Raw genomic sequence first — 23,750 nt, forward strand, 5'->3', positions numbered from 1 at the left:
TGCCATTTGTTGTACATAATCTGTGCTCTGAGAGCTCTGTTAGGTGCTGAAAATAGAGAAATAAATCCATGCCCTCAAGGAGCTCAGAAGGGAAAACTGTAAAAATACACTTGAAAATATGATATAATAAGTACCATAATATAGAAGGAGATTCCACAAGTTTATGAACATTTATTTATCCACAGACTGATTGATTCTTTGCTTCAATGTTAGATTTTATACAATCCTTTTTCTTTATTGTTTTCCGTCCTTACGTCCATGTGTTACTCATATGCTGTCTAGAAGGGATTTACTGGGGACTGGAAATGTAAGCATATTAACGATTGTCATTATATTTAATAGGCTAACTCTATACTCTGATTAAAAAATGAATTGCATTGATCAAGGGATCGTCAATTTTTCTTACCAGTTGTAAGTCAGAGTGCCACAGATACTCGAACATGATGCTTTAGATTGAGGAATCCTGGAACTACATATACTTCTCAAAATCTTCCTGTTGGGAGGAAACATTTAGAAATGTTAGCTCTGGTCCATATTGCCAGTGGTCCTTAAGTTGTAGATATTTAGCTAAAGGTACAACTGTCATAAGATACACTCCTTGACTTTTCTGGGAAATCAGGAAATCAAGTTCAACTTTTACAAATAGTAGAGCATCCTTATTTTTTATTGTTTATTTTTTATTTTCACACAGAACTTAGGAAACCCTTTCTGTTTGATGATATAAAAACAAGAGCTATTTCAAGCTCAATATTTGAAGATTAAGTGTTCTTCAGTTCTGGCTTTGATCTGTTTCAAGAGGAATTATTTATCTTAAACTGTGATACAAGAAAGCAATTCAACAGGGAGAATTGTTAAAGTGAATTCCTGAGGGAGATTGGGGGAATTTCCATTCATAGTGAGTAGTCTGTAGATGATTAAAGTACAGTTTTGATTACAGACATTAGCATGAATTGCTTAGTTAACCTCTTAGCCTAATTCTTTTCAGTCCAATGGCCTGATCAAGCATATTCCTATTAAGTTACTTAATGATTATAGAAATAAGCATTTGTATGCATGATCCTTTTACCCATACATCCATTTGCTTCCTCTCCAAAACCCCACATCTGCATATACAAAGTGCTTGATTTTATATATTTGTTTACTTTATGAAATACTGTATAGACTGTCTTGTTAGCTTGCCTTTCATTGTACTAAATCTGTGAGTGATAAATGGTTCCTGCCCTTCAGCAGTATTACAGTTTTTTGAAATTAACGTAGAACCACACTGAAAGTTACTTGAAGCTAATATGAGACTTCTAACTAGAAAGATTTGCATCAGAACCGAGGGGAAAGTGGGAATAACATTCCCCTTTTAATCTGTGTAGTAGAGGAATGGCCCAGTTCTTTTGCTTTGGCCTCAGAGCTCTTTAACTTTGCTGCATGAAGTATTTCCAGCCTGCCACCCTGAAGAGTCCTTTCCTTTTGAGTCCTGGCAGTAATTGCATGTGTAAGTGCCTAGAAAGTGTATACTTGTGATTCTTCATCAATTTGCTTTTTTTAATCTGTTGATGAGTATGTAGCAAATTTTTTTTTTTTTGGATTATGGCTAAAGTGATAGTGGTAAATTATCTTTGATTAAGGACTTGAAATTTTCCTCCTGTGGAGCAAAGGCATGGTACATGGACTCTAAAAAACACTTAAAAAAAATGTAACATTCATATATAAACATACGCAATTTATACAGGCACTAATTATAAATAGATATAGCTCAGTTATTATTATTTTCCAGTCTGGCATGTAAAGAGCTAGGAAATTGTAATTCTGTCCCGACAAGTAAAAAGCTGAGAAGGTTGTGAAAATATCAAGAACTCTTCCTTGATCTTTCAGAGAAGTGAAATCACAGACCACACTGCTGCCACCAAAATTGGAGTAATAGGAAAATACAGAGAATGACAACTTAGGAAAACCTAAAGTAAATTGAGTGTCCAGAGTCCCTCCATCTTTTAATTTTTAACTCCACTTTATGTAGTTTGGGCCTCGTGTTCAGACTATAATGGCAGCTGTAGGTTTTCTTCTCTAGTAGCAAAATGGCTGCAAGGTCACAATTTTAAACCTTATATCCTCATGCTCTGTCCATCTAAGAGCAGATAGCTAGCTGCTGTGGAACTCCCTGTGAGTTAAGAGGATGATCAACTCATCAGGATCCATCTTTGGCACTAGATAGAGATTCAGTTCTATCCAGACCAAATAGAGCTGTGAATGGGGGCAGAGTGATTTTTCCAAAATGTATTTGCAGACTTTTCCAAGAAGGGAGAAAAGATAGTAGATGATAAGTCATAGATGTTTACTAAAATTTTCAGTGATATTCAGTTCAGTTCAGTCACTCAGTCGTGTCCGACTCTTTGCAACCCCATGAATCACAGCACACCAGGCCTCCCTGTCCATCACCAACTCCCGGAGTTTACTCAAACTCATGTCCATCGAGTCTGTGATGCCATCCAGCCATCTCATCCTCTGTCATCCCCTTCTCCTCTTGCCCCCAATCCCTCCCAGCATCAGGGTCATCAGTGATATTACTACTTATCTTTTATTTAAAACACATATGCTTATGGTCTATGAGGACTAGCATGGAGTTTGTGCATGTATCTGTTTAAAATAGTTCTTTGAGTGATTTTGTTGCACATCTGTGGTCAAGAACCGCTGATAGTATGATATCACTTAATTTTTGTATGTTGAAATAAAGTTCTTAAGTTATGTGAGATGTTTCTGCCTCCAGAGGGCACTATTTCTTTAACAAGCAGTCTGTGTGTATGTGTGTGTGTGTGTGTGTGTGTGTGCATACACACATGTGCGTGCATGTGCTCATTCATGTCCAACTCTTTGGGACCCCCGCCAGGCTTCTCTGTCCATGAAATTCCCCAGGCAAGAATACTGGAGTAGGTTGTCATTTCCTACTCCAGGGAATCTTCCTGACCCAGGGATCATACCTGCATCTCTTAAAACCTCCTGCATTGGCAGGCAGATTCTTTACTACTGTGCTACCTGGGAAGCCCCTTAAGAAGCAAAGAAGAAATTAGTTGCTTTGTTTATAAGCTGATTCATTTAAAATTTAATTTAGGAGTTAGTTGATGTGTTCTTGACTTTCTAATCAGATCATAAGGATTGAGAGTGTTTTGTTTTCAACTGTAGTACTACTCTCTAGGAAGTCCAAACTGATTTTCCTGACAATCTTGTAAGTGATAATTAGTGATCATTTTTTTAGAAATATCTTACCAAATAATTCAGTGTATTCTAGTGTATAAATTCACAAAAAAGATATAATGTGTGCTTCTTTCCTTCTATTCTTTTTGTTTAAGATTTTTTTTTGATGCAGACCTTTATTAAAAAAAAAAAAACAAAAAACCTTTACTGAATTTGTAACAATACTGCTTCTGTTTTATGTTTTGGTTTTTTGGCCAGAGGCATGTGTGATCTTAGTTCCCCAACCATGTATTGAACCCAGGCCTCTGCTTGGGGAGCTCAGAGTCTTAACGACTGGACCATCAGGGAAGTCCTTCACTTGCTTTGTTTTATTCCTCTGATAAAAGTAAAATGTTTTTCACTCAGTTGTGTCCAACTCTTCACAACCCCGTGGACTGTAGCCTGCCAAGCTCCTCTGTCTATGGAGTTCTCCACGCAAGAATACTGGAGTGGGTAGCCATTCCCTTCTTCAGGGGATCTTCCCAACCCAGGGATTGAACCTCGGTAGCACTAATCATGTTTTGTAATATTGATTCTCTTTCTGAATTGTGAGATCTTTGAAGGTGAAAGATGTCTCAATGTCTTTATACTGCTTTAATTCATAGGACATGATATAAATGATATATTAGGTTAAGTTGTGTTCAGATGTATGTGACTGATAATGGTGAGTGATACTTAGGTCTCTTCTTAGTCAAGATATGAATTTAAATAGTATTAGGTTTTTGTGTGTGTGTGTTTTGCTTTTTGGTCAGGATGCATGGCTCGTGGGATATTAGTTCCCCGAACAGAAATTGAATTTGCATCCTCAGCAGTGAAAGCATGGAGTCCCAACCATTGGACCACTGGGGGATTTCCAATAAGTATTAGTTTTGCCAGAAATATCCATTCCATTGTAGTCAGAGAACATACTTTGTATGATATCAGTCTTTTAAAGCCCCAGTCCCAGCTTTTTGGCACCAGGGACTGTTTTCATGGAAGACAGCTTTTCCACAGGTGGGGATGGTGTGAAGTGGGAGGTGGATGATTTTAGGTTCACAGCCGTTCACTTCCTGCTAGATGGCCTGGTTGGGGAACCTTGCTTTAAAGATTTGTTTTTTGACCTAACATTTGCTCTGTTCTGGGTAGTGTCCCATGTTCATTTGAGACTAATGCATGGTCTGCTAATATTGAATGTTCAATCGATGTCTGTTAGGCCTAGTTGGTTTATATTGTTGATCAAATCATCTTTGTCTTCTGCCTGCTCAGTTTTGCTGTTGATCTCCTGTAGTGACATTTATTGTATTTTTCAGCTACAGAATTTCTGTTAGGTTCTTTATTTTCAAGTAGTTTCTATTTCTTTATAGTTAATTTTATCAGGTATTATTCTCATAGTTTCCTTTTGTTCTTTGATTATTTTAAAGAGCTGATTTAAAACCTTTGTCTTATAAGTCCAGTGTCTCATACTTTCTTGTTTCTTTGTGCAACTTGCAAATTTTATTGAAAACGGGGCATTTAAAATAATGTAACATGGATGGATCTAGAGATTGTCACACTGAGTGAAGTAAGTCAGACACAGATAAATACCATATGATATCGCTTATATGTGAAACCTTAGAAGTGGGTACAAATGAATTTATTTACAAAACAGAAGTAGAATCACAGATGTGGAAAACAAACTTATGGTTACCAGGGGATAAGTGGGGGAGAGAGAAACTGGGAGATTGAGATTGACATATTGTTTGAGATTGACATATGTACACTACAATAGATAACTAATTAGAACCTACTCTATAGCATGGGGAACTTTACTCAGTACTCTGTAATGGCCTATATGGGAAAAGAATCTCAAAAAAGAGTGGATATGTGTATATAACTCATTCACTTTGCTGTATATCTGAAACTAACACAACATTGTAAATCAGTTATATGCCAATGAAAATTAAAAATAAAATCGTATTGTAATGTGGCAATTCTGATAATCAGATTCTCCTTTCTCCCCAAGGTTTGTTGTTTCTTCCTGGTAGGTGGTTGGTTGTTTCATGACTTTTCTGAATTAATTCTGTAAAGTCTGTATTTTTTGTCATCTGTGGCCACTGAAGTCTCTGCTTAGCTAGCTTAGTGACCAGCTAATGATTGGACACAGATTTCCATAAAAATCTGGAACCAATCAGTCTCCCAGTCTTTTTGAGGGACTCTATATTTATTGGGGCATGCCTTCAGCAATCAGGCATTTGACACCTCCGCATTAACCTTCACATCCTTCTTGCACAGAACTTCAGGGTCAGCTGTAAATGAGAGCTTAGAGCTTTCTCAGGTCTTTCCGGAGTATGTTCACAGCCCTGCACATGTACACAGTCTTTTAGATTCCCAGGAATATGTCAGAGCTTTTCAAAGCCATCTATGGACATTTCATTCCCCAGTTTTTCCTTTTAAGCTTTTTGATTAGCTTATTGTGTACCCTAGTTGTTATCTCGGAGAAGGCAATGGCAAGCCACTCCAGTACTCTTGCCTAGAAAATCCCATGGATGGAGGAGCCTGGTAGGCTGCAGTCCGTGGGGTCGCTATGGGTCGGACACGACTGAGCGACTTCACTTTCACTTTTCACTTTCACACATTGGAGAAGGAAATGGCAACCCACTCCAGTGTTCTTGCCTGGAGAATTCCAGGGATGGGGGAGCCTGGTGGCTTCCGTCTATGGGGTCACACAGAGTCGGACACAACTGAAGTGACTTAGCAGCAGCAGTTGTTATCTTTCACCTAAAGTGTCTGATGTTACACAATTGCCTCTAATTGTTTTTAACAAATGCCCCCAGGGAAAAGGCTTTTTGCTCCTGACAATCCTGTTTTTAGGTCATGTAAAGACATCTCTGCAAATGGGGTCTTCCAGGGAATTACCGGATAGATCAAATAATTATAATTCTCTGGGAATATGGCTTTAAAGGAGTGCCAACTCAATCTGCCCCTGCTGTGTTGGCTGAGAGGCCAACACAGGTTTGTACCACAGTTGTGGGTGAAAAGGAGATAAAAAGACTGAACGTCGACATTCTAGGAATCAGTGAACTAAGATGGACTTGAATGGGTGAATTTAATTCAGATGACCATTATATCTACTACTTTAGGCAGTAATCCCTTAGAAGAAATGGAGTAGCCATCATAGTCAACAAGAGTCCGAAATGCAGTACTTGGATGCAATCTCAAAAACAGAATGATCTCTGTTCGTTTCCAAGGCAAACCATTCAATATCATGGTAATCGAAGCCTATGCCCCGACCAGGAATGCTGAAGAAGCTGAAGTTGAACAGTTCTATGAAGACCTCCAAGACCTTTTAGAACTAACACCTCAAAAAGATGTCCTTTTAATTATAGGGGACTGGAATGCAGAAGTAGGAAGTCAAGAAACACCTGGAGTAACAGGCAAATTTGGCCTTGGAGTATAGAATGAAGCAGGGCAAAGGCTAGCAGAGTTCTGCCAAGAGAATGCACTGGTCATAGCAAACACCCTCTTCCAACAACACAAGAGAAGACTCTACACATGGACATCACCAGATGGTCGACACCGAAATGAGATTGATTATATTCCTTGAAGCCAAAGATGGAGAAGCTCTATACAGTCAGCAAAAACAAGACTGAGAGCTGACTGTGGCTCAGATCATGAACTCCTTATTGCCAAATTCAGAGTGAAATTGAAGAAAGTGGAGAAAACCACTAGACTTTTCAGTTATGAACTAAATCAAATCCCTTATGACTATACAGTGGAAATGAGAAATAGATTTAAGGGATTAGATCTGATAGAGTGTCTGATGAACTATGGATGGAGGTTTGTGACATTGTATAGGAGACAGGAATCAAGACCATCCCCAAGAAAAAGAAATGCCTAAAAGCAAAATGGCTGTCTGAGGAGGCCTTAAAAATAGCTGTGAAGAGAAGAGAAGCGAAAAGCAAAGGAGAAAAGGAAAGAGTTCCAAAGAATAACAAGGAGAGGTAAGAAAGCCTTCCTCGGTGATCAGTGCAAACAAATAGAGGAAAACAATAGAATGGGAAAGACTAGAGACCTCTTCAAGAAAATGAGAGATACCAAGGGAACATTTCATGCAAAGATGGGCTCAATAAAAGACAGAAATGGTATGGACCTAACAGAAACAGAAGATATTAAGAGGTGGCAAGAATACACAGAAGAACTGTACAAAAAAGATCTTCATGACCCAGATAATCTTGATGGTGTGATCACTCCCTTAGAGCCAGACATCTTGGAATGTGAAGTAAAGTGGGCCTTAGGATGCATCAGTATGAACAAAGCTAGTGGAGGTGATGGAATTCCAGTTGAGCTATTTCAAATCCTGAAAGACGATGCTGTGAAAGTGCTGCACTCAATATGCCAGCAAATTTGGAAAACTCAGCAGTGGCCACAGGACTAGAAAAGGTCAGTTTTCATTCCAATCCCAAAGAAAGGCAATGCCAAGGAATGTTCAAACTGCTGCACAATTGCACTCATCTCACACGGTAGTAAAGTAATGTTTAAAATTCTCCAAGCCAGGCTTCAGCAATCCGTGAACTGTGAACTTCCAGATGTTCAAGCTGGTTTTAGAAAAAGCAGAGGAACCAGAGATCAAATTGCCAACATCCGCTGGATCATCGAAAAAGCAAGAGAATTCCAGAAAAACATCTATTTCTGCTTTATTGACTATGCCAAAGCCTTTGACTTTGTGGATCACAATAAACTGTGGAAAATTCTGAAAGAGATGGGAATACCAGACCACCTGACCAGCCTCTTGAGAAACCTGTATGCAGGTCAGGAAGCAACAGTTAGAACTGGACATGGAACAACAGACTGGTTCCAAATAGGAAAAAGAGTACGTCAAGGCTGTATATTGTCACCCTACTTATATGCAGAGTACATCATGAGAAACTCTGGGCTGGAAGAAGCACAAGCTGGAATCAAGATTGCCGGGAGAAATATCAGTAACCTCAGATATGCAGATGACAACACCCTTATGGCAGGAAGTGAAGAAGAACTAAAGGACGTCTTGATGAAAGTAAAAGAGGAGAGTGAAAAAGTTGGCTTAAAGCTCAACATTCAGAAAACTAAGATCATAGCATCTGGTCCCATCACTTCATGGCAAATAGACAGGGAAACAGTGGAAACAGTGTCAGACTGTATTTTTCTGGGCTCCAAAATCACTGCAGATGGTGATTGCAGCCATGAAATTAAAAGACTCTTACTCCTTGGGAGGAAAGTTATGACCTACCTAGACAGCATATTAAAAAGCAGAGACATTACTTTGCCAACAAAGGTCCGTCTAGTCAAGGCTATGGTTTTTCCAGTGGTCATGTATGGATCTGAGAGTTGGACTGTGAAGAAAGCTGATCGCCGAAGAATTGATGCTTTTGAACTGTGGTGTTGGAGAAGACTCTTGAGAGTCCCTTGGAGTGCAAGGAGATCCAACCAGTCCATCCTAAAGGAGATCCGTCCTGGGTGTTCATTGGAAGGACTGATGTTGAAGCTGAGACTCCAATACTTTGGCCACATGATGCGAAGAGCTGACCTATTTGAAAAGACCCTGATGGTGGGAAAGATTGAGGGCAGGAGGAGAAGGAGACAACAGAGGATGAGATGGTTGGATGGTGTCACTGACTCAATGGACATGAGTTTGAGTGAACTCCGGGAGCTGGTGATGAACAGGGAGGCCTGGCGTGCTGCAGTTCATGAGGTCGCAAAGAGTCGGATATGACTGAGCGACTGAACTGACCGACTGACTGTGGGATATTGATTTCAAGGGTACTGTGAACCTGGAGCTAAGGAGGAAAAGTGAAAAAGGGCACATGAAAACATCACAGAGCTTGTTTCCATACCAATTCAGCAGTTTTTCATGAGTAGATGCTGCTTGAATTGCTGCAGGTTTTGAATTAATTTCCAGACCTCTGGAAAAATTGATTTTTGACAATTTTTGCTAGTTTTCCTGTTGCTTTAATGGATCAAAAAATGTTTGAGTATTCTTACTCAGCTTTTATTTTTTTGTCACTCCATTTCTTTTCTTTTGAGAAGTTAACTGTTTTGAGAGCATTGTTGGGGGGGCTCTCTTCTACTCAAAACACCAGTAATGATTTCATTTCTTATATGATAGTCCAGCTTAATTTCCCTCAGTGAGTCAGTGGATAGAAGTCATCTGCATTCTTGACAACTTTTGTTTTCCGTTTCTGTTTCTAACAAGGGTCGTAGAGCTGTGAGAACAGTTCAGAATTGATAACTAAATAAGTTATACTACCAAATAATGACAAAAAAGGTTAAAGTGAGGTTGGGGGGGGAAAGTGATGTCAAATAGAGTACTTTCAACCAGAAATCCAACAGTTTTGTTGGATTTTGAATAAACGTTTAAAATATTAAACCAAAGAAATATAAAAAATAAAATTTGGAATTTTAAGAAAACTTGTTTTTTTTACCTGATTCTGTAACTTGTTTTTTACTTTTTGTTTTGTTGTATCTTGTCAGGATGCCCGACATGCAGCAGAGGGAGAAATATATACCAAGCTTAATCAAAAAATTGATGAATTTGTTCAGCTTGCTGATTATGACTGGACAATGTCTGAGCCAGATGGAAGAGCTAGTGGTTATTTAATGGATCTTATTAATTTTTTGAGAAGCATCTTTCAAGTGTTTACTCATTTGCCTGTAAGTATAAAAAATTTCAAAAAAATGTTATAATTTTGCTTACTAAAATATATTTTAGAATTCAGTTTTAGTTGGAGGCTTACTTGTTTAAACCATTTCCTAGCTTGAATATTTCCTTTTCTGTAAATCAGTTTGTGAAAAATGTTAATTTAGCTATGTTTTTTATTGAGTAAAAATTGGTATATAACATCATATAAGTTTCAGGTGTATAACATTATAAATTGGTATTTGTGAACCACTACAGTGACCACTGTCATTAATCTAGTTACCATTTACTTCACCCTCCCCCAGCTCCTAACCCTCTGGTAGCCATCAATCTGTTCTATGTATCTATGAGTTTGTTTTGTTTTGTTTGAGTCTACATAAAAGTGAAATTCTATGGTGTTTGTCTTTCTCAATCTGACTTATTTCACTTAGCATAATACCCTTCTGGCCCATCCATGTTGTCACAAATGGCAAGATTTCCTTCCTTTTTTTATAGCTATGTAGCATTCTGTTGTGTGTGTATATATATATATGGCACATTTTCATTATCCATTCATGGACACTTACATTGTTCTCATATCTTGGCTATTGTAAATTATGCTTCAGTGATCATAGTGGTGCATATACTTTCAAATTAATATTTTTCCTTTTTTTCAAATAAATATACACAACTGAAACAGCTAGATCATATGGCAGTTCTACTCTTAATTTTTTGAGGAATCTTCATATTGTTTTCCATACCAGTTTACATTCTTACCAACAGCATATGAGGGTTCCCTTTTCTCCACATTCTCTCCAATACTTATTATTTCTGTTTTTTTTTTTTTAACTAATAGCCATTCTAACAGATGTGAGGTGATATCTCATTGAAGTTTTGATTTGCATTTTCCTCATGGTTAGTGATGTTGAACATCTTTTCATGTACCTGCTGGCCATCTGTGTGGCCAGCAAAATGGCTTTAGAAAAATGGCTCTTCAGATCTTCTCCCCAGTTTTTGAGTTGTTTGGTTTTTTGTTGTTGAATTATGTGAGTTCATTATACACCTTGGATATTAACTGCTATTGTATATGATTTGCAAAAATCTCTTCCTATTTGGTGGGTTGCCTTTTCATTTGTTGATGGTTTCCTTCACCATGCAGAAAACGTTTTTTAGTTTCATGGAGTCCCATTTGTTTATTTTTGCTTTCATTTCTCTTACCTTTGGAGTCAGATCTAAAAAAACATGGCTAAGACCAATGTCAGGGAGGTTACCTCCTATGTTTTCTTATAGGAAATTTATAATTTCAAGTATTTTTAAGCTTTTTTATTTATATATTTTTTGTTGTGCTGGGTCTTTGTTGCTACTCATGGGCTTTCTCTAGTGGCCATGAGTGGGGGCTACTCTTCCTTGTGGTATGCAGGCTTCTCATTGAGGTGGCTTCTCTTGTTGTGGAGCATAGGCTCTAGGCACTCGGACTTTAGTAGTTGCAACACACGGGCTCAGTAGTTGTGGCTCATGGGATCTAGGTGTGGGCTCAGTAGTTGTGGTGTACAGGCTGTAGTTGCTCTGTGGCATATGGAATCTTCCCGCTAGAGATCAAACTTGTGTCCCCGGCATTGGCAGACAGACTTCCATCCACTGTATCACCAGGGAAGTCCAATTTCAAGTTTTTAATCGATTTGAGTTAATTTTTATGTATAGTATATGATAGTGGTCTAGTTTCATATTTTTGCATGTGGCTGCCCAGTTTCCCCAGCTCCATTTATTGAAGAGATTCTCCTTTCCCCATTGTATGTTCTTGGCTTCTTTACTGTAAATTAGTTGTCCATGTATGTGTGGGTTTATTTCTGGACTCTCTATTTTGCTCCACTGTTCTGTGTGTCTGTTTTTATACCAATGCCATGTTTTGATTACTGTGGCTTTGTAGTATAGTTTGAAATCAGGAGTCATGATACCTCTTTAGTGAATTGTTTGAAATGTTAATTTGTTTTACTTTTTAAGCCAGATAACTTACAACTCACTCCCCACCAAAGCCAAAACAAAGCCCTGAAACTGACAACATATTCTTAACTGGAAATAAACTCTGATAGAAGTAGTTTTCATGAAACTACTTCAATATGATCCGTGACTTTTCTTTTAGAAAAGGCCAAGAAATTATTGGATATTTGTAGACCAGAGACTAAAAGTAAAATAGGAGCATTGCTCCATCCTATTATGTAGTCATAGTACATTTACGTCTTGAATAATCTGTTGATGAAATGTTTCTTAAGAAGATATGACAGGGACATTTGAGTGTGAGTAGGCTGAAATACTGGATTCTTCCTATGAGGGATGCAAAGGGAATTCCCTGGCAATCCAGTGGTTAAGAGTCCATGCTTTTGCTGCCAGGGGCCTGGTTCAATCACTGGTTGAGGAACTAAGATCCCACAAGACTAGTGGAACTACTAAAGAAAAAAAAAGAAAGGCAAGACCAAACAGATGATGGTGGGGTGCACATTTTCTCATTCAGTTCAGTTCAGTCGCTCAGTCGTGTCTGACTCTTTGCGACCCCATGAACCACAACACGCCAGGCCTCCCTGTCCATAACCAACTCCCGGAGTTCACTCAAACTCATATGCATCGAGTTGGTGATGCCATCCAGCCATCTCAGTCTCTGTCGTCCCCTTCTCCTCCTGCCCTCAATCCCTCCCAGCATCAGGGTTTTTCCAGTGAGTCAACTCTTCACAGGAGGTGGCCAAAGTATTGGAGTTTCAGCCTCAGCACCAGTCCTTCCAATGAATACCCAGGATTGATCTCCTTTAGGATGGACTGATTGGATCTTCTTGCAGTCCAAGGGACTCTCAAGAGTCTTCTCCAGCACCACGATTCAAAAGCATCCATTCTTCGGCGATCAGCTTTCTTCACAGTCCAACTCTCACATCCATACATGACCACTGGAAAAACCTTGACTAGCCTTGAATAGCCTTGACTAGACGTACCTTTGTTGTCAAAGTAATAGCTCTGCTTTTTAGTATGCTATCTAGGTTGGTCATAACTTTCCTTCCAAGGAGTAAGCATCTTTTAATTTCATGGCTGCAGTCACCATCTGCAGTGATTTTGGAGTCCCCCAAAATAAAGTCTGTCACTGTTTCCAATGTTTCCCCATCTATTGGCCATGAAGTGATAGGATTGGATGCCATGATCTTAGTTTTCTGAATGTTGAGCTTTAAGCCAACTTTTTCACTCTCCTCTTTCACTTTCATCAAGAGGCTTTTTAGTGCCTCTTCACTGTCTCCCATAGGGTGGTGTCATCTGCATATCTGAGGTTATTGATATTTCTCCTGGCTATCTTGATTCCAGCTTGTGCTTCTTCCAGCCCAGCGTTTCTCATGATGTACTCTGCATATAAGGTAAATAAGCAGGATGACAATATACAGCCTTGATGTACTCCTTTTCCTATTTGGAACCAATCTGTTGTTCTGTGTCCAGTTCTAACTGTTGCTTTCTGACCTGCATATAGGTTTCTCAAGAGGCAGGTCAGGTGGTCTGGTATTCCCATCTCTTTCAGAAGTTTCCACAGTTTATTGTGATCTACATTTTCTTATTAGGTATACTCTAAACTAACAGAACTACTGTTAAAATGTGAATGGAATAGTTTTGTACAAAAAAAGTAGGAAGAAATTTTGACCTTTTTAATATCATAATAAGATATAGGTGGACACAAAAAAGTTAAATCTGAAGCCTACCCAGCTTCCTCTAACCATCTCCTTGTTTAAAATGAAAAGAAAAAAAGATGTTATTCTCCCCATTTCTTTCTCTATCAAAGGGCCAGTTAGAATATTTGAAGGAAGATATTTCTTAAAAATAGAAGAATTTCTTAAAGAGATTTTTATAGTGGATCTGTGCCAAAGAGCTTTTAGAAGCTTACCCAGGGTTGATACTATATTCCTCACTATTGTTCTTGAGTTGAAAAAGGGAACCTGTGTATTATATATATTATTTTATTTTATTTTATTTTTAGCTTTCTGAATATTGAGGTTTTTTTTTGGTAATTAATTTATTTTTTATTGGAGGCAAATTATTTTACAATATTATATTGGTTGGTTTTGCCATACATTGACATGAATTCGCCCCGGGTTTACATAAGTTCCCCCTCCTGAACCCCCCTCCCACCTCCCTCCTCCCTTTATCCTCCCTCTGGGTCATCCCCGCATGCCAGCCCCAAGCATCCTATAACATGCATTGACCCTGAACTAGTGATTCGTTTCACATATGACAACATACGTGTTTCAATGCCATTCTCCCAAATCATCCCACCCTCGCCCTCTCCCATAGAGTCCCAAAGACTTTTCTATACATCTGTGTCTCTTTTGCTGTCTCGTATACAGGGTTATCATTTGCATCTAAATTCCATATATATGCGTTAGTATACTGTATTGGTGTTTCTCTTTCTGGCTTACTTCACTCTGTATAATAGGCTCCAGTTTCATCCACCTCATTAGAACTGATTCAAATGTATTCTTTTTAATGGCTGAATAATACTCCATTGTGTATATGTACCAAAGCTTTCTTATCCATTCGTCTGCAGATGGACATCTAGGTTGCTTCCATGTCCTGGCTATTATAAACAGTGCTGCAGTGAACATTGGAGTACATGTGTCTCTTTCAATTCTGGTTTCCTCAGTGTGTATGCCCAGGAGTGCGATTGCTGGATCATATGGCAGTTCTATTTCCAGTTTTTTGAGGAATCTCCACACTGTTCTCCATAGTGGCTGTACTAGTTTGCATTCCCACCAACAGTGTAAGAGGGTTCCTTTCTCTCCACATCCTCTCCAGCATTTATTGCATGTAGACTTTTGGATAGCTGCCATTCTGACTGGTGTGAAATGGTATCTCATTGTGGTTTTGATTTGCATCTCTCTGATTATGAGGGATGTTGAGCATTTTTTCATGTATTTGTTAGCCATCTTTATGTCTTCTTTGGAGAAATGTCTGTTTAGTTCTTTGGCCCATTTTTTGATGGGGTCATTTATTTTTCTGGAATTGAGCTGTAGGAGCTGCTTGTATATTTTGGAGATTAATCCTTTATCCATTGCTTCATTCGCTATTATTTTCTCCCATTCTGAAGGCTGTCTTTTCACCTTACTTATAGTTTAGGCAAGAATATAAAATGGAGAAAAGACAGTCTCTTTAACAAGTGGTGCTGGGAAAACTGGTCAGCCACCTATAAAAGAATGAAACTAGAACACTTCCTAACACCATACACAAAAATAAATTCAAAATGGATTAGAGAGCTAAATGTAAGACCAGAAACTATAAAACTCCTAGAGGAGAACGTAGGCAAAACACTCTCCGACATAAATCACAGCAGGATCCTCCATGACCCACCTCCCAGAATATTGGAAATAAAAGCAAAAATAAACAAATGGGACCTAATTAAAATCAAAAGCTTCTGCACAGCAAAGGAAACTATATATATAATTTTAATACCACCTCCCTAGTAGCTCAGTTGGTAAAGGATCTGCCTGCAATGTGGAAGACTTGGGTTCAATCACTGGGTTAGGAAGATCCCCTGGGAAAGGGAATGGCAACCCACTCCAGTATTCTTGCCTGGCAAATCCCATAGACAGAGAAGCTGGTGGGCTACAGTCCATGAGGTCACAAAGAATCTGACAGGACTGAGCAACTCAACCTTATTACAGCAATTTCAAAAAAGTATGCATTAAATAATTATTGAATTAATTTGAATTCACCTTGTCAGTATATATCTCTGTGCTTCCAGCCAAAACCAGTTCTCAGAAGTGAACACATTGCTCATGTGTGCATATATACACAGATACACATCATGTTTCTTCACAGGTTGACATGAGATGGGTAAGGATTTTGTGCCTAGCTCAGGTAAGATTAAGAGAGATTATATATTAGAAATGTTTGAGGTAAATGCCTTACCTCAGGTGGCTGACATCTAGAGGGAAAATCCTGCTTTTTCATAGGACATACTCTGCTGATATTGAGAATGACAGACTCCTATCACTAACCTGTTCTATTACAATATTTTGTATAGTTTTAGGTGAGTGTGTGCCATTTTGGATTTTTATGTAATCTAACATGGATTTTTCTGCAAGGAAAGTTCACTTTTATAAAATGTAGACCAACAGATTCAACAACAGCAATATATAGGACATGACTAAATAAAATTATGGTTTACAGTTAGGAAAAGAAAAAATGGTACTAATAACAGTATATTCTTATTCAAGGGATGAACTGAAAGCATAATTCCCAAGCCAAAATATTAAATTGTTGACTACGGTAAATTTTAGCAAGATTGATTATTATGGCTGAGTGTATTAATTCTCTGAAACTCTGAAATTGTATAAAATATTCAGTTAGTTTGTGTTCTTTCAAGCAAAGAACAATGTTATTAAATGCATTATTTTTCTAAGCAATATATGGCAATGTATAAGCCACCATTTTACTTTAAATGTTTTAAGCTAAAAATAATTCCTCATCTTCAGGTTACCTTTGGACCCAGATAGAGAGAGGGCCCAGTTTTGGACTCTTTCAAACTAAAAGAATCTTCAGAAGGTATTTGTTCATCACAATCAGTCAGTCCCAAGTCAACCAGCTTAGGTAGAATTAGTTATCCATGAAAAATTATGTGGGGGAGCTGGCTCTGGCTCCATGATTCTTAATTTTGACAGGGTTAATAAACAGTGCCATGAGTTAGAGTCAACGTGAGCTGTGAAACCGAGGGTCACTCTTTCAAATAGTGCAAGTATTGGCCAGTATTACAAATAATTGGACAGACAAGTAGATCCTGTAGGATAAAGATAACTGTCTCGCCCCATCCCTAAAATGTACCTAAGATTGTCAGTTTAAAAGCTCCATTCTTAACTTCACTGCATATTTACTTTTTGTCAGTCCCTATGATTATTGCAAAAAATTATTTTCCCCATCAAAGAGAGTCATGACTTGTAGTTGCTGACCACATTGCCTAGTAAAGGTTTCATTGATTGTAGAGAAGTTATAATCCACCTGATAGGATTTTGTTCTCTTCTCACAGGGTATGAGAACAATAGAACTTAATGGGTGATAATGGTTTTTGATGGAGCCCAGAGAAAGAACTTTATTGTTTTTCTCTTTTCTACTACACTGTGGTTGTGGTAGGAAGCTGTAGAATTTGGAAGGTCACCAATAATGTCTACTTTAAATGCCTCCAGTCTCTATGATTGAATGGGTGAGAGAACTGGTATATTACTTTGCTCACCTGTTTCTCTTAAGAGTCAGCCAGCAAGTCCATGCAGAGGATGAAAAGTAAAGAGTTGCCTTGCTTCCATGTTAGATTATCTCCTCATCTGCATTTCCCTGTGCTGTAGCAGAGAAGCCAGGCTCTCTGCTGGCCACAGGAATTAACAGTAACTTAAAAAGCAGTATTAATAATAATGACAGGTATTTCCCCATACCCAGAATGTTAAACTACCCTGCTAAATATATTACCTGTCTTCAGGAAACTTACCATTTAATGACTCAGAGTTAAGCCCACTTATATGTTACTGTTCTTAGGGACCAGAGTGATGAAGGGAAGAGAGCACAGGGTGGTCTTTAGAATTAGAAGGACTTATGTTTGAACCTGAGATTTTTAACTTCCTGGCTGTGGAATCCTGACAAGTTGCTTAACTTCTCTTAACTTCTTTCAGTTCAGTTCAGTCGCTCAGTCGTGTCCGACTCTTTGCGACCCCGTGAATCACAGCATGCCAGGCCTACCTGTCCGTCACTAAATCCCGGAGTTCACTCAAACTCATGTCCATCAAGTTGGTGATGCCATCCAGCCATCTCATTCTCTGTCGTCCCCTTCTCCTCCTGCCCCCAATCCTTCCTAGCATCAGACTCTTTTCCAGTGAGTCAGCTCTTCGCATGAGGTGGCCGAAGTATTGGAGTTTCAGCTTTAGCATCAGTCCTTCCAATGAACACCCAGGATCGATCTCCTTTAGAATGGACTGGTTGGATCTCCTTGCAGTCCAAGGGACTCTCAAGAGTCTTCTCCAACACCACAGTTCAAAAGCATCAATTCTTCGGTGCTCAGCTTTCTTCACAGTCTAACTCTCACATCCATACATGACCACTGGAAAAACCATAGCCTTGACTAGATGGGACTTTGTTGGCAAAGGAATGTCTCTGCTTTTTAATATGCTGTCTAGGTTGGTCATAACTTTCCTTCCAAGGAGTAAGTGTCTTTTAATTTCATGGCTGAAGTCAGCATCCGCAGTGATTTTGGAGCCCCAAAAAATAAAGTCTGACACTTTCCACTGTTACCCCATCTATTTCCCATGAAGTGATGGGACCAGAGGCCATGATCTTTGTTTTCTGAATGTTGAGCTTCAAGCCAACCTTTTCACTCTCCTCTTTTACTTTCATCAAGAGGCTTTTTAGTTCCTCTTCCCTTTCTGCCATAGGGTGGTGTCATCTGCATATCTGAGGTTATTGATATTTCTCCCAGCAATCTTGATTCCAGCTCGTGCTTCTTCCAGCCCAGCATTCCTCATGATGTACTCTGCATATAAGTTTAATAAGCAAGGTGACAATATACAACCTTGACGTACTCCTTTTCCTATCTGGAACCAGTCTGTTGTTCCATGTACAGTTCTGACTGTTGCTTCCTGACCTGCATACAGGTTTCTCAAGAGGCAGGTCAGGTGGTCTGGTATGCCCATCTCTTTCAGAATTTTCCACAGTTTATTGTGATCCACACAGTCAAAGGCTTTGGCATAGTCAATCAAGCAGAAATAGATGTTTTTCTGGAACTCTCTCGCTTTCTCCATGATCCAGCGGATGTTGGCAATTTATTCTCTGGTGCCTCTGCCTTTTCTAAAACGTGCTTGAACATCTGGGAGTTCACAGTTCACATATTGCTGAAGCCTGGCTTGGAGAATTTTGAGCATGACTTCACTAGCGTGTGAGATGAGTGCAATTGTGCGGTAGTTTGAGCATTCTTTGGCATTCCCTTTCTTTGGGATTGGAATGAAGACTGACCTTTTCCAGTCCTATGGCCACTGCTGAGTTTTCCAAATTTTCTGGCATATTGAGTGCAGCACTTTCACAGCATCATCTTTCAAGATTTGAAATAGCTCAACTGGAATTCTATCACCTCCACTAGCTTTGTTCGTAGTGATGCTTTTTAAGGCCCATTTGACTTCACATTCCAAGATGTCTGGCTCTAGGTCATTGATCACGTTATCGTCATTATCTTGGTCGTGAAGATCTTTTTTGTACAGTTCTTCTGTGTATTTTTGCCACCTCTTCTTAATATCTTCTGTTTCTGTTAGGTCCATACCATTTCTGTCCTTTATCGAGCCCATCTTTGCATGAAAAGTTCCCTTGAATCTCTAATTTTCTTGAAGAGATCTCTTGTTTTTCCTATTCTGTTGTTTTCCTCTATTTCTTTGCATTGATCACTGAGGAAGGCTTTCTTATCTCTCCTTGCTATTCTTGGGAACTCTGCATTCAGATGCTTATATCTTTCCTTTTCTCCTTTGCTCTTCGCTTCTCTTCTTTTCACAGCTATTTGTAAGGCCTCCTCAGACAGCCTTTACTTCTGCAAAATAGACATAATCCTTTTTCCCCATAGGACTTCAGTTCAGTTCCATTGAGTTCAGTTGCTCAGTCGTGTTCGACTCTTTGCGACCCCATGAACCGCAGCTTCCCTGTCCATCACCAACTCCAGGAACCCACCCAAACTCATGTCCATTGAGTTGGTGTTACAGTCCAACCATTTCATCCTCTGTCGTCCCCTTCTCCTCCTGCCCTCAATCTCTCGCAGCATCAGGGTCTTTTCAAATGAGTCAGCTCTTCGCATCAGGTGGCCAAAGTATTGGTTCAGTTTCAACACAGTCACCCGTAGCACTATCAGAGGGTGAAATAAAAAAAATCATGTGTAGAATAGTTGGCTGGCAGGGTGCTTGACATAAAGTAGCCCCTATTAATAAATATTTTATCTTTCCTTTTCCTTTCTTCCTCTGTTGTTTTAAGGCCTTATAGTATTAGTTTTATTTCAATATCATTACAGTTTTTTTTCTTGTACTTTTGCCTGTATTTTTGGCTTGTATTATAGTTTTGAGTTCTGTCTTTTGCATTATATAGCCATTTTAAAAACTTCTTCATTAATAAAGATACTCATTATAAATTATATTTATTTGAATAGTTGTTACAGCTTGACTGCAGTGCTTACAGTGGCTGATGGTCAGATGCTGGCTAATGTCAGTGAAGTGTGATTATTGTATGATATAATTATTACTTTATCCCCAAATCAGTACTTTTGAAATCAGCAATGTTTACTGTTTCAAATGTGTAAGTGAACTTTCTTGTTTCTGATAATTTTTTCCTGACAGTTGAAAACTATTGCTCAGTATAGAAAAAATTTTAAAAAAGTTATCTTCTGTTATCTTTTAAAAGAAAAATTACTGTTAACATTTTGACATGTGTTCTACAAGGCAAGTTTTTCTAATGCATTTGTAACGCTTATTTTTAAGCCTAACTTATAAACAAGCTTTGTGTTTTTTAAATAAGATTTTATATTAGCTAGAAAATTTGAAAACCATTCAATTTTGAATTTTAAAACCATTCAGTGTTAAATTTTTAAAAGCATTCAGCATTCATTCACCACTTACAAGTCTATAAATACAAGATATTGTTGAGCAGCTTGCAGTTATTTAGTAATTCATGACTGCCAAGTGGAACTCAGTAATCTTTTACTGTGAATACAGTACCACCTAAAGACGCAGCAGTGATCTGCTGGAAACAATAATTACCATTTCTTTCTTTCATATATGCTAGTGATGTGTTTGTTAAAATAAAGATGTTTTATTGATTTACAACCACTAAGGGATATGTGTAAATGACGAACCTGGTGCCATTAACTTTTTAATTTGCACTTTTAATTTCCATAAATAGTTAAAAAAACATTATGCTTTCTGTAAGTGAGAAATAAGTATATATATATATATATGTATGTATATATATATATACGGTGAATGAAGGTGCATGATTTAGATAGAAATGGATAGTATCTAACTTTTAAAACCATACTCTTCTTATGAATTTTTTTCTGGAGGTGCAGTACTATATTGAAAATCGTGAGATTCACAGTCTAGGCCTGATTATTCCAATTAACCAACCTTATGTAAGTTGACAAATCATTCAGACTCTGAATTAATTTGCTAATTAATATGTTTCATTTCACAGAACTAAAAATGAAGGTTGTTTTTTAAAAAATATTTTAAAAATAAAGGTTATTTTTAAAATTTGCTTCAGTTAATATGTACACATAGTATTAAGTCAGGTATCCCAGGAGACTTTGGGATGGAAAATAGCCTTCCCATCTCCCCCAGTCCCAGACTACCATTTCACCATATGTCTTCATTTCTTCTGGTAATTATCTTAAGAAGAGAATGTCTTGTGAGTCCCTGCTATGAAAGATAAGGCATGTGTATTCAATAGCAACTTCTCACTTCGTCCTTTTTCTTCAGTGTGATGTTTTATTTCTTATGTTTATCGTTTCTTTATATAAAATAGTTACACTCCTCTTTTTTGTTCCTTTTCTTCAGTCAGTATCTTAATTCACTTCGTAAGATAAAGACATTAGCCTCCCTACCCTTCACTCTGTCAGTTCTTCGTCTGATGTTTTCTGACTGCTACAGAGGCCTCTGTCTCTGCTTTGTACCAGTTGCTGTCTAGAATTGCTGTATAGCTGTTTACCTGGGACTTTCTTTCTCTGATCTCCAGAGTTGGAAACTGTTTCATGGATTTCACATGTTTTTAGTGCTTTACTGGTTGGTTTTGCTAAACTGCCACAGTAACTTTATCCTATTTAAGTCCTTGCATATCATGAAATACCTTCTCTGTCCTTGTGTTTGATTGATAGTTTAGTAATTCTAGGTTGAATAGTTTTTCTCTGACAATTTTTGTTGCATTCCTCCATTGTCTTTTGGCATCCAGGTTTTAGGATCTATTTTTTATTCTTTAATATTCTAAAATATCATGATAATGTGTGGAGATGTAAGCTATTATTTCATTTACTTAGCTCTTTATTCAATGACCCCTTTCTGTCAAAGGGGAAGTTCAGCACAGGAAACTTCTCTTTTATTATTTTTTAGATAATTTTTTCCCCTCCACTTTTCTGTTCTCTCTTTCTTGGACTCTCATTAACTAGATGTTAGAGTTCCTGGACTGATCTTCTTTATCGTTTATCTTTTCCTTCATTTCCTATCTCTTTTTTTGCTCTCTGTTTTGGGAGGATTTCTCAATTTTATTTCAGTCCATCTAGAGAATATTTTATTAGTTGTATTTTAATTTTTAAGGAGTCACTGTGTTTTAAAATTGTTCTTTTCTCATAGAATACTGTTCTCTCTTTTTAAAAAATGTATATATTATCTTTCAAATTTCCCTGAGGTATTAGAGGTTGTTTTTTTTTAATTAATTAATTTAATTGGCTGTTGCGGCCTCTTTAGTTGCGGCATGTGGGCTCTGGTTCCCTGACCAGGGACTGAACCCCCTGAATTGGGAACACAGTGCCTTAGCCACTGGACCACCAGGGAAGTCCCTGGAGGCTTTTTTTAAAAGATATTTTCTGTTTCTTGAATTATCTATATTACCGTCGAATAGGTTTTTTCTTTCTTTGTTTTTCTCATTCTCTTTTAACAAAGAATGCCTGAAACACTGATTTGCATTTACTCTGCTACTGTATAAATACCCTATTTTTTGATAGATTTTTTTTTCCCCTCTTAGTTAGGAATCTGACTGGAAATTTTTTTAATTTGGGAGGCACTTTGCCTAGGATTCTTAAACTTAGAGTGAGCATGTATAGAGCTGTCCGTGCGATTGTGGTTTCCTTGCTTACGGGCTGACTTGATGGATGTGTAACATGTGCTATGGCACATGGTGCTGAGTTTAGAAGGGTTCTGCATGTGCTTTGGTGCTTTGCTGGCATCTTGAAATTCTTACCGATTTTTAGACAAGGGACCCCACATTTTCATTTTGCACTGAGCTCCACAAATTGTGTAGCCATCACTGCCCCTCTTTCCATTGTCACAACACCCCCTTCCTCCCTCCTGCTCTCTTTCTTTTTTTTCCTACCTACAGCAGGAGTCTCACCTCTCCCTCTAAAGTTTCTCTCACTATGGAAAAATGCTTGTGCTCTGTAGTTAGGGGATCACTGGCACTGTTGTTGTAGACATCTTTAGTTACCTACCCTGTTTCCCGTTGCATTTCTGGTATCTGTGCTCTCTCATATGCACAACTGGACCTCTAATACACAGCTGGCTCCCAACTCCACTGTAGTTCCTCTGGTAGCATGTAATGGGCAGTTGCTTTCTCTTCTCTGTTTAGTCTGTTTTCTCGGTGACTTCCCTGGTGGTCAAGGTGTTAAGACTCTGCACTTCCAATGCAGGGGGCACACGTTTGATCCCTGATTGGGGAATTAAGATCCCACATGTCTTGTGACATGGCCAAAATAAATAAATAAACATTAAAAAAAAAATCTGTTTTCTTTCTTCTAGAAGTTATCCCTTAATGAATTCCTCCACATGCCTTCGTTTTCTGTGTTGTTAAACATTCTATTCCTGTTTTGTAATTCTGTGCCTCTTGTATCAATTGTGTCTCAGGATCAGTGGGAAACAAACACATTGACTTAGTCTACTGTCTTGATTTTGAACAACTTCTTTCCTTCTCTTTGAAATAAAATGATTGGATGAGATCACCTCTAAGGTCCCCATATATAAAATTTATTATTAAGTGTCACACAGGTGTAAAGTCTTAACTTAAACTTAGATTTGTTCATTTTGGCACCTTATTTTCTTTTTTAGTGTTGCTCTTTTATGTTCTTGGTCCTTTGGTTCATACTTTTTCCCTGAATTAAATATAGAGATGTACATGTCCTTTGACTTCACTG

General features: G+C 38.2%; 1 protein-coding gene across 5 annotated transcripts in view; it reads left to right on the forward strand.

Annotated features, from left to right (window-relative positions):
* Positions 1 to 23,750, forward strand: part of EXOC6 (exocyst complex component 6) — a 193,852-nt gene that overhangs the window by 104,272 nt on the left and 65,830 nt on the right. For all 5 annotated transcript variants that reach the window (XR_008685777.2, XM_055425072.2, XM_055425073.2 and 2 more), the window contains exon 18: positions 9,685 to 9,864. Coding sequence is in view for 4 of the 5 variants with exons in the window: in XM_055425072.2 (XP_055281047.1) it covers positions 9,685 to 9,864 (180 nt within the window). In the remaining variant the exon portion in view is untranslated. The remainder of the gene's footprint in view (positions 1 to 9,684; positions 9,865 to 23,750) is intronic.

Source organism: Moschus berezovskii, chromosome 12, assembly GCF_049115385.1.
Source record: "Moschus berezovskii isolate FMDL1 chromosome 12, NW_MosBer_1.0, whole genome shotgun sequence".
NCBI lineage: Eukaryota > Metazoa > Chordata > Mammalia > Artiodactyla > Moschidae > Moschus > Moschus berezovskii.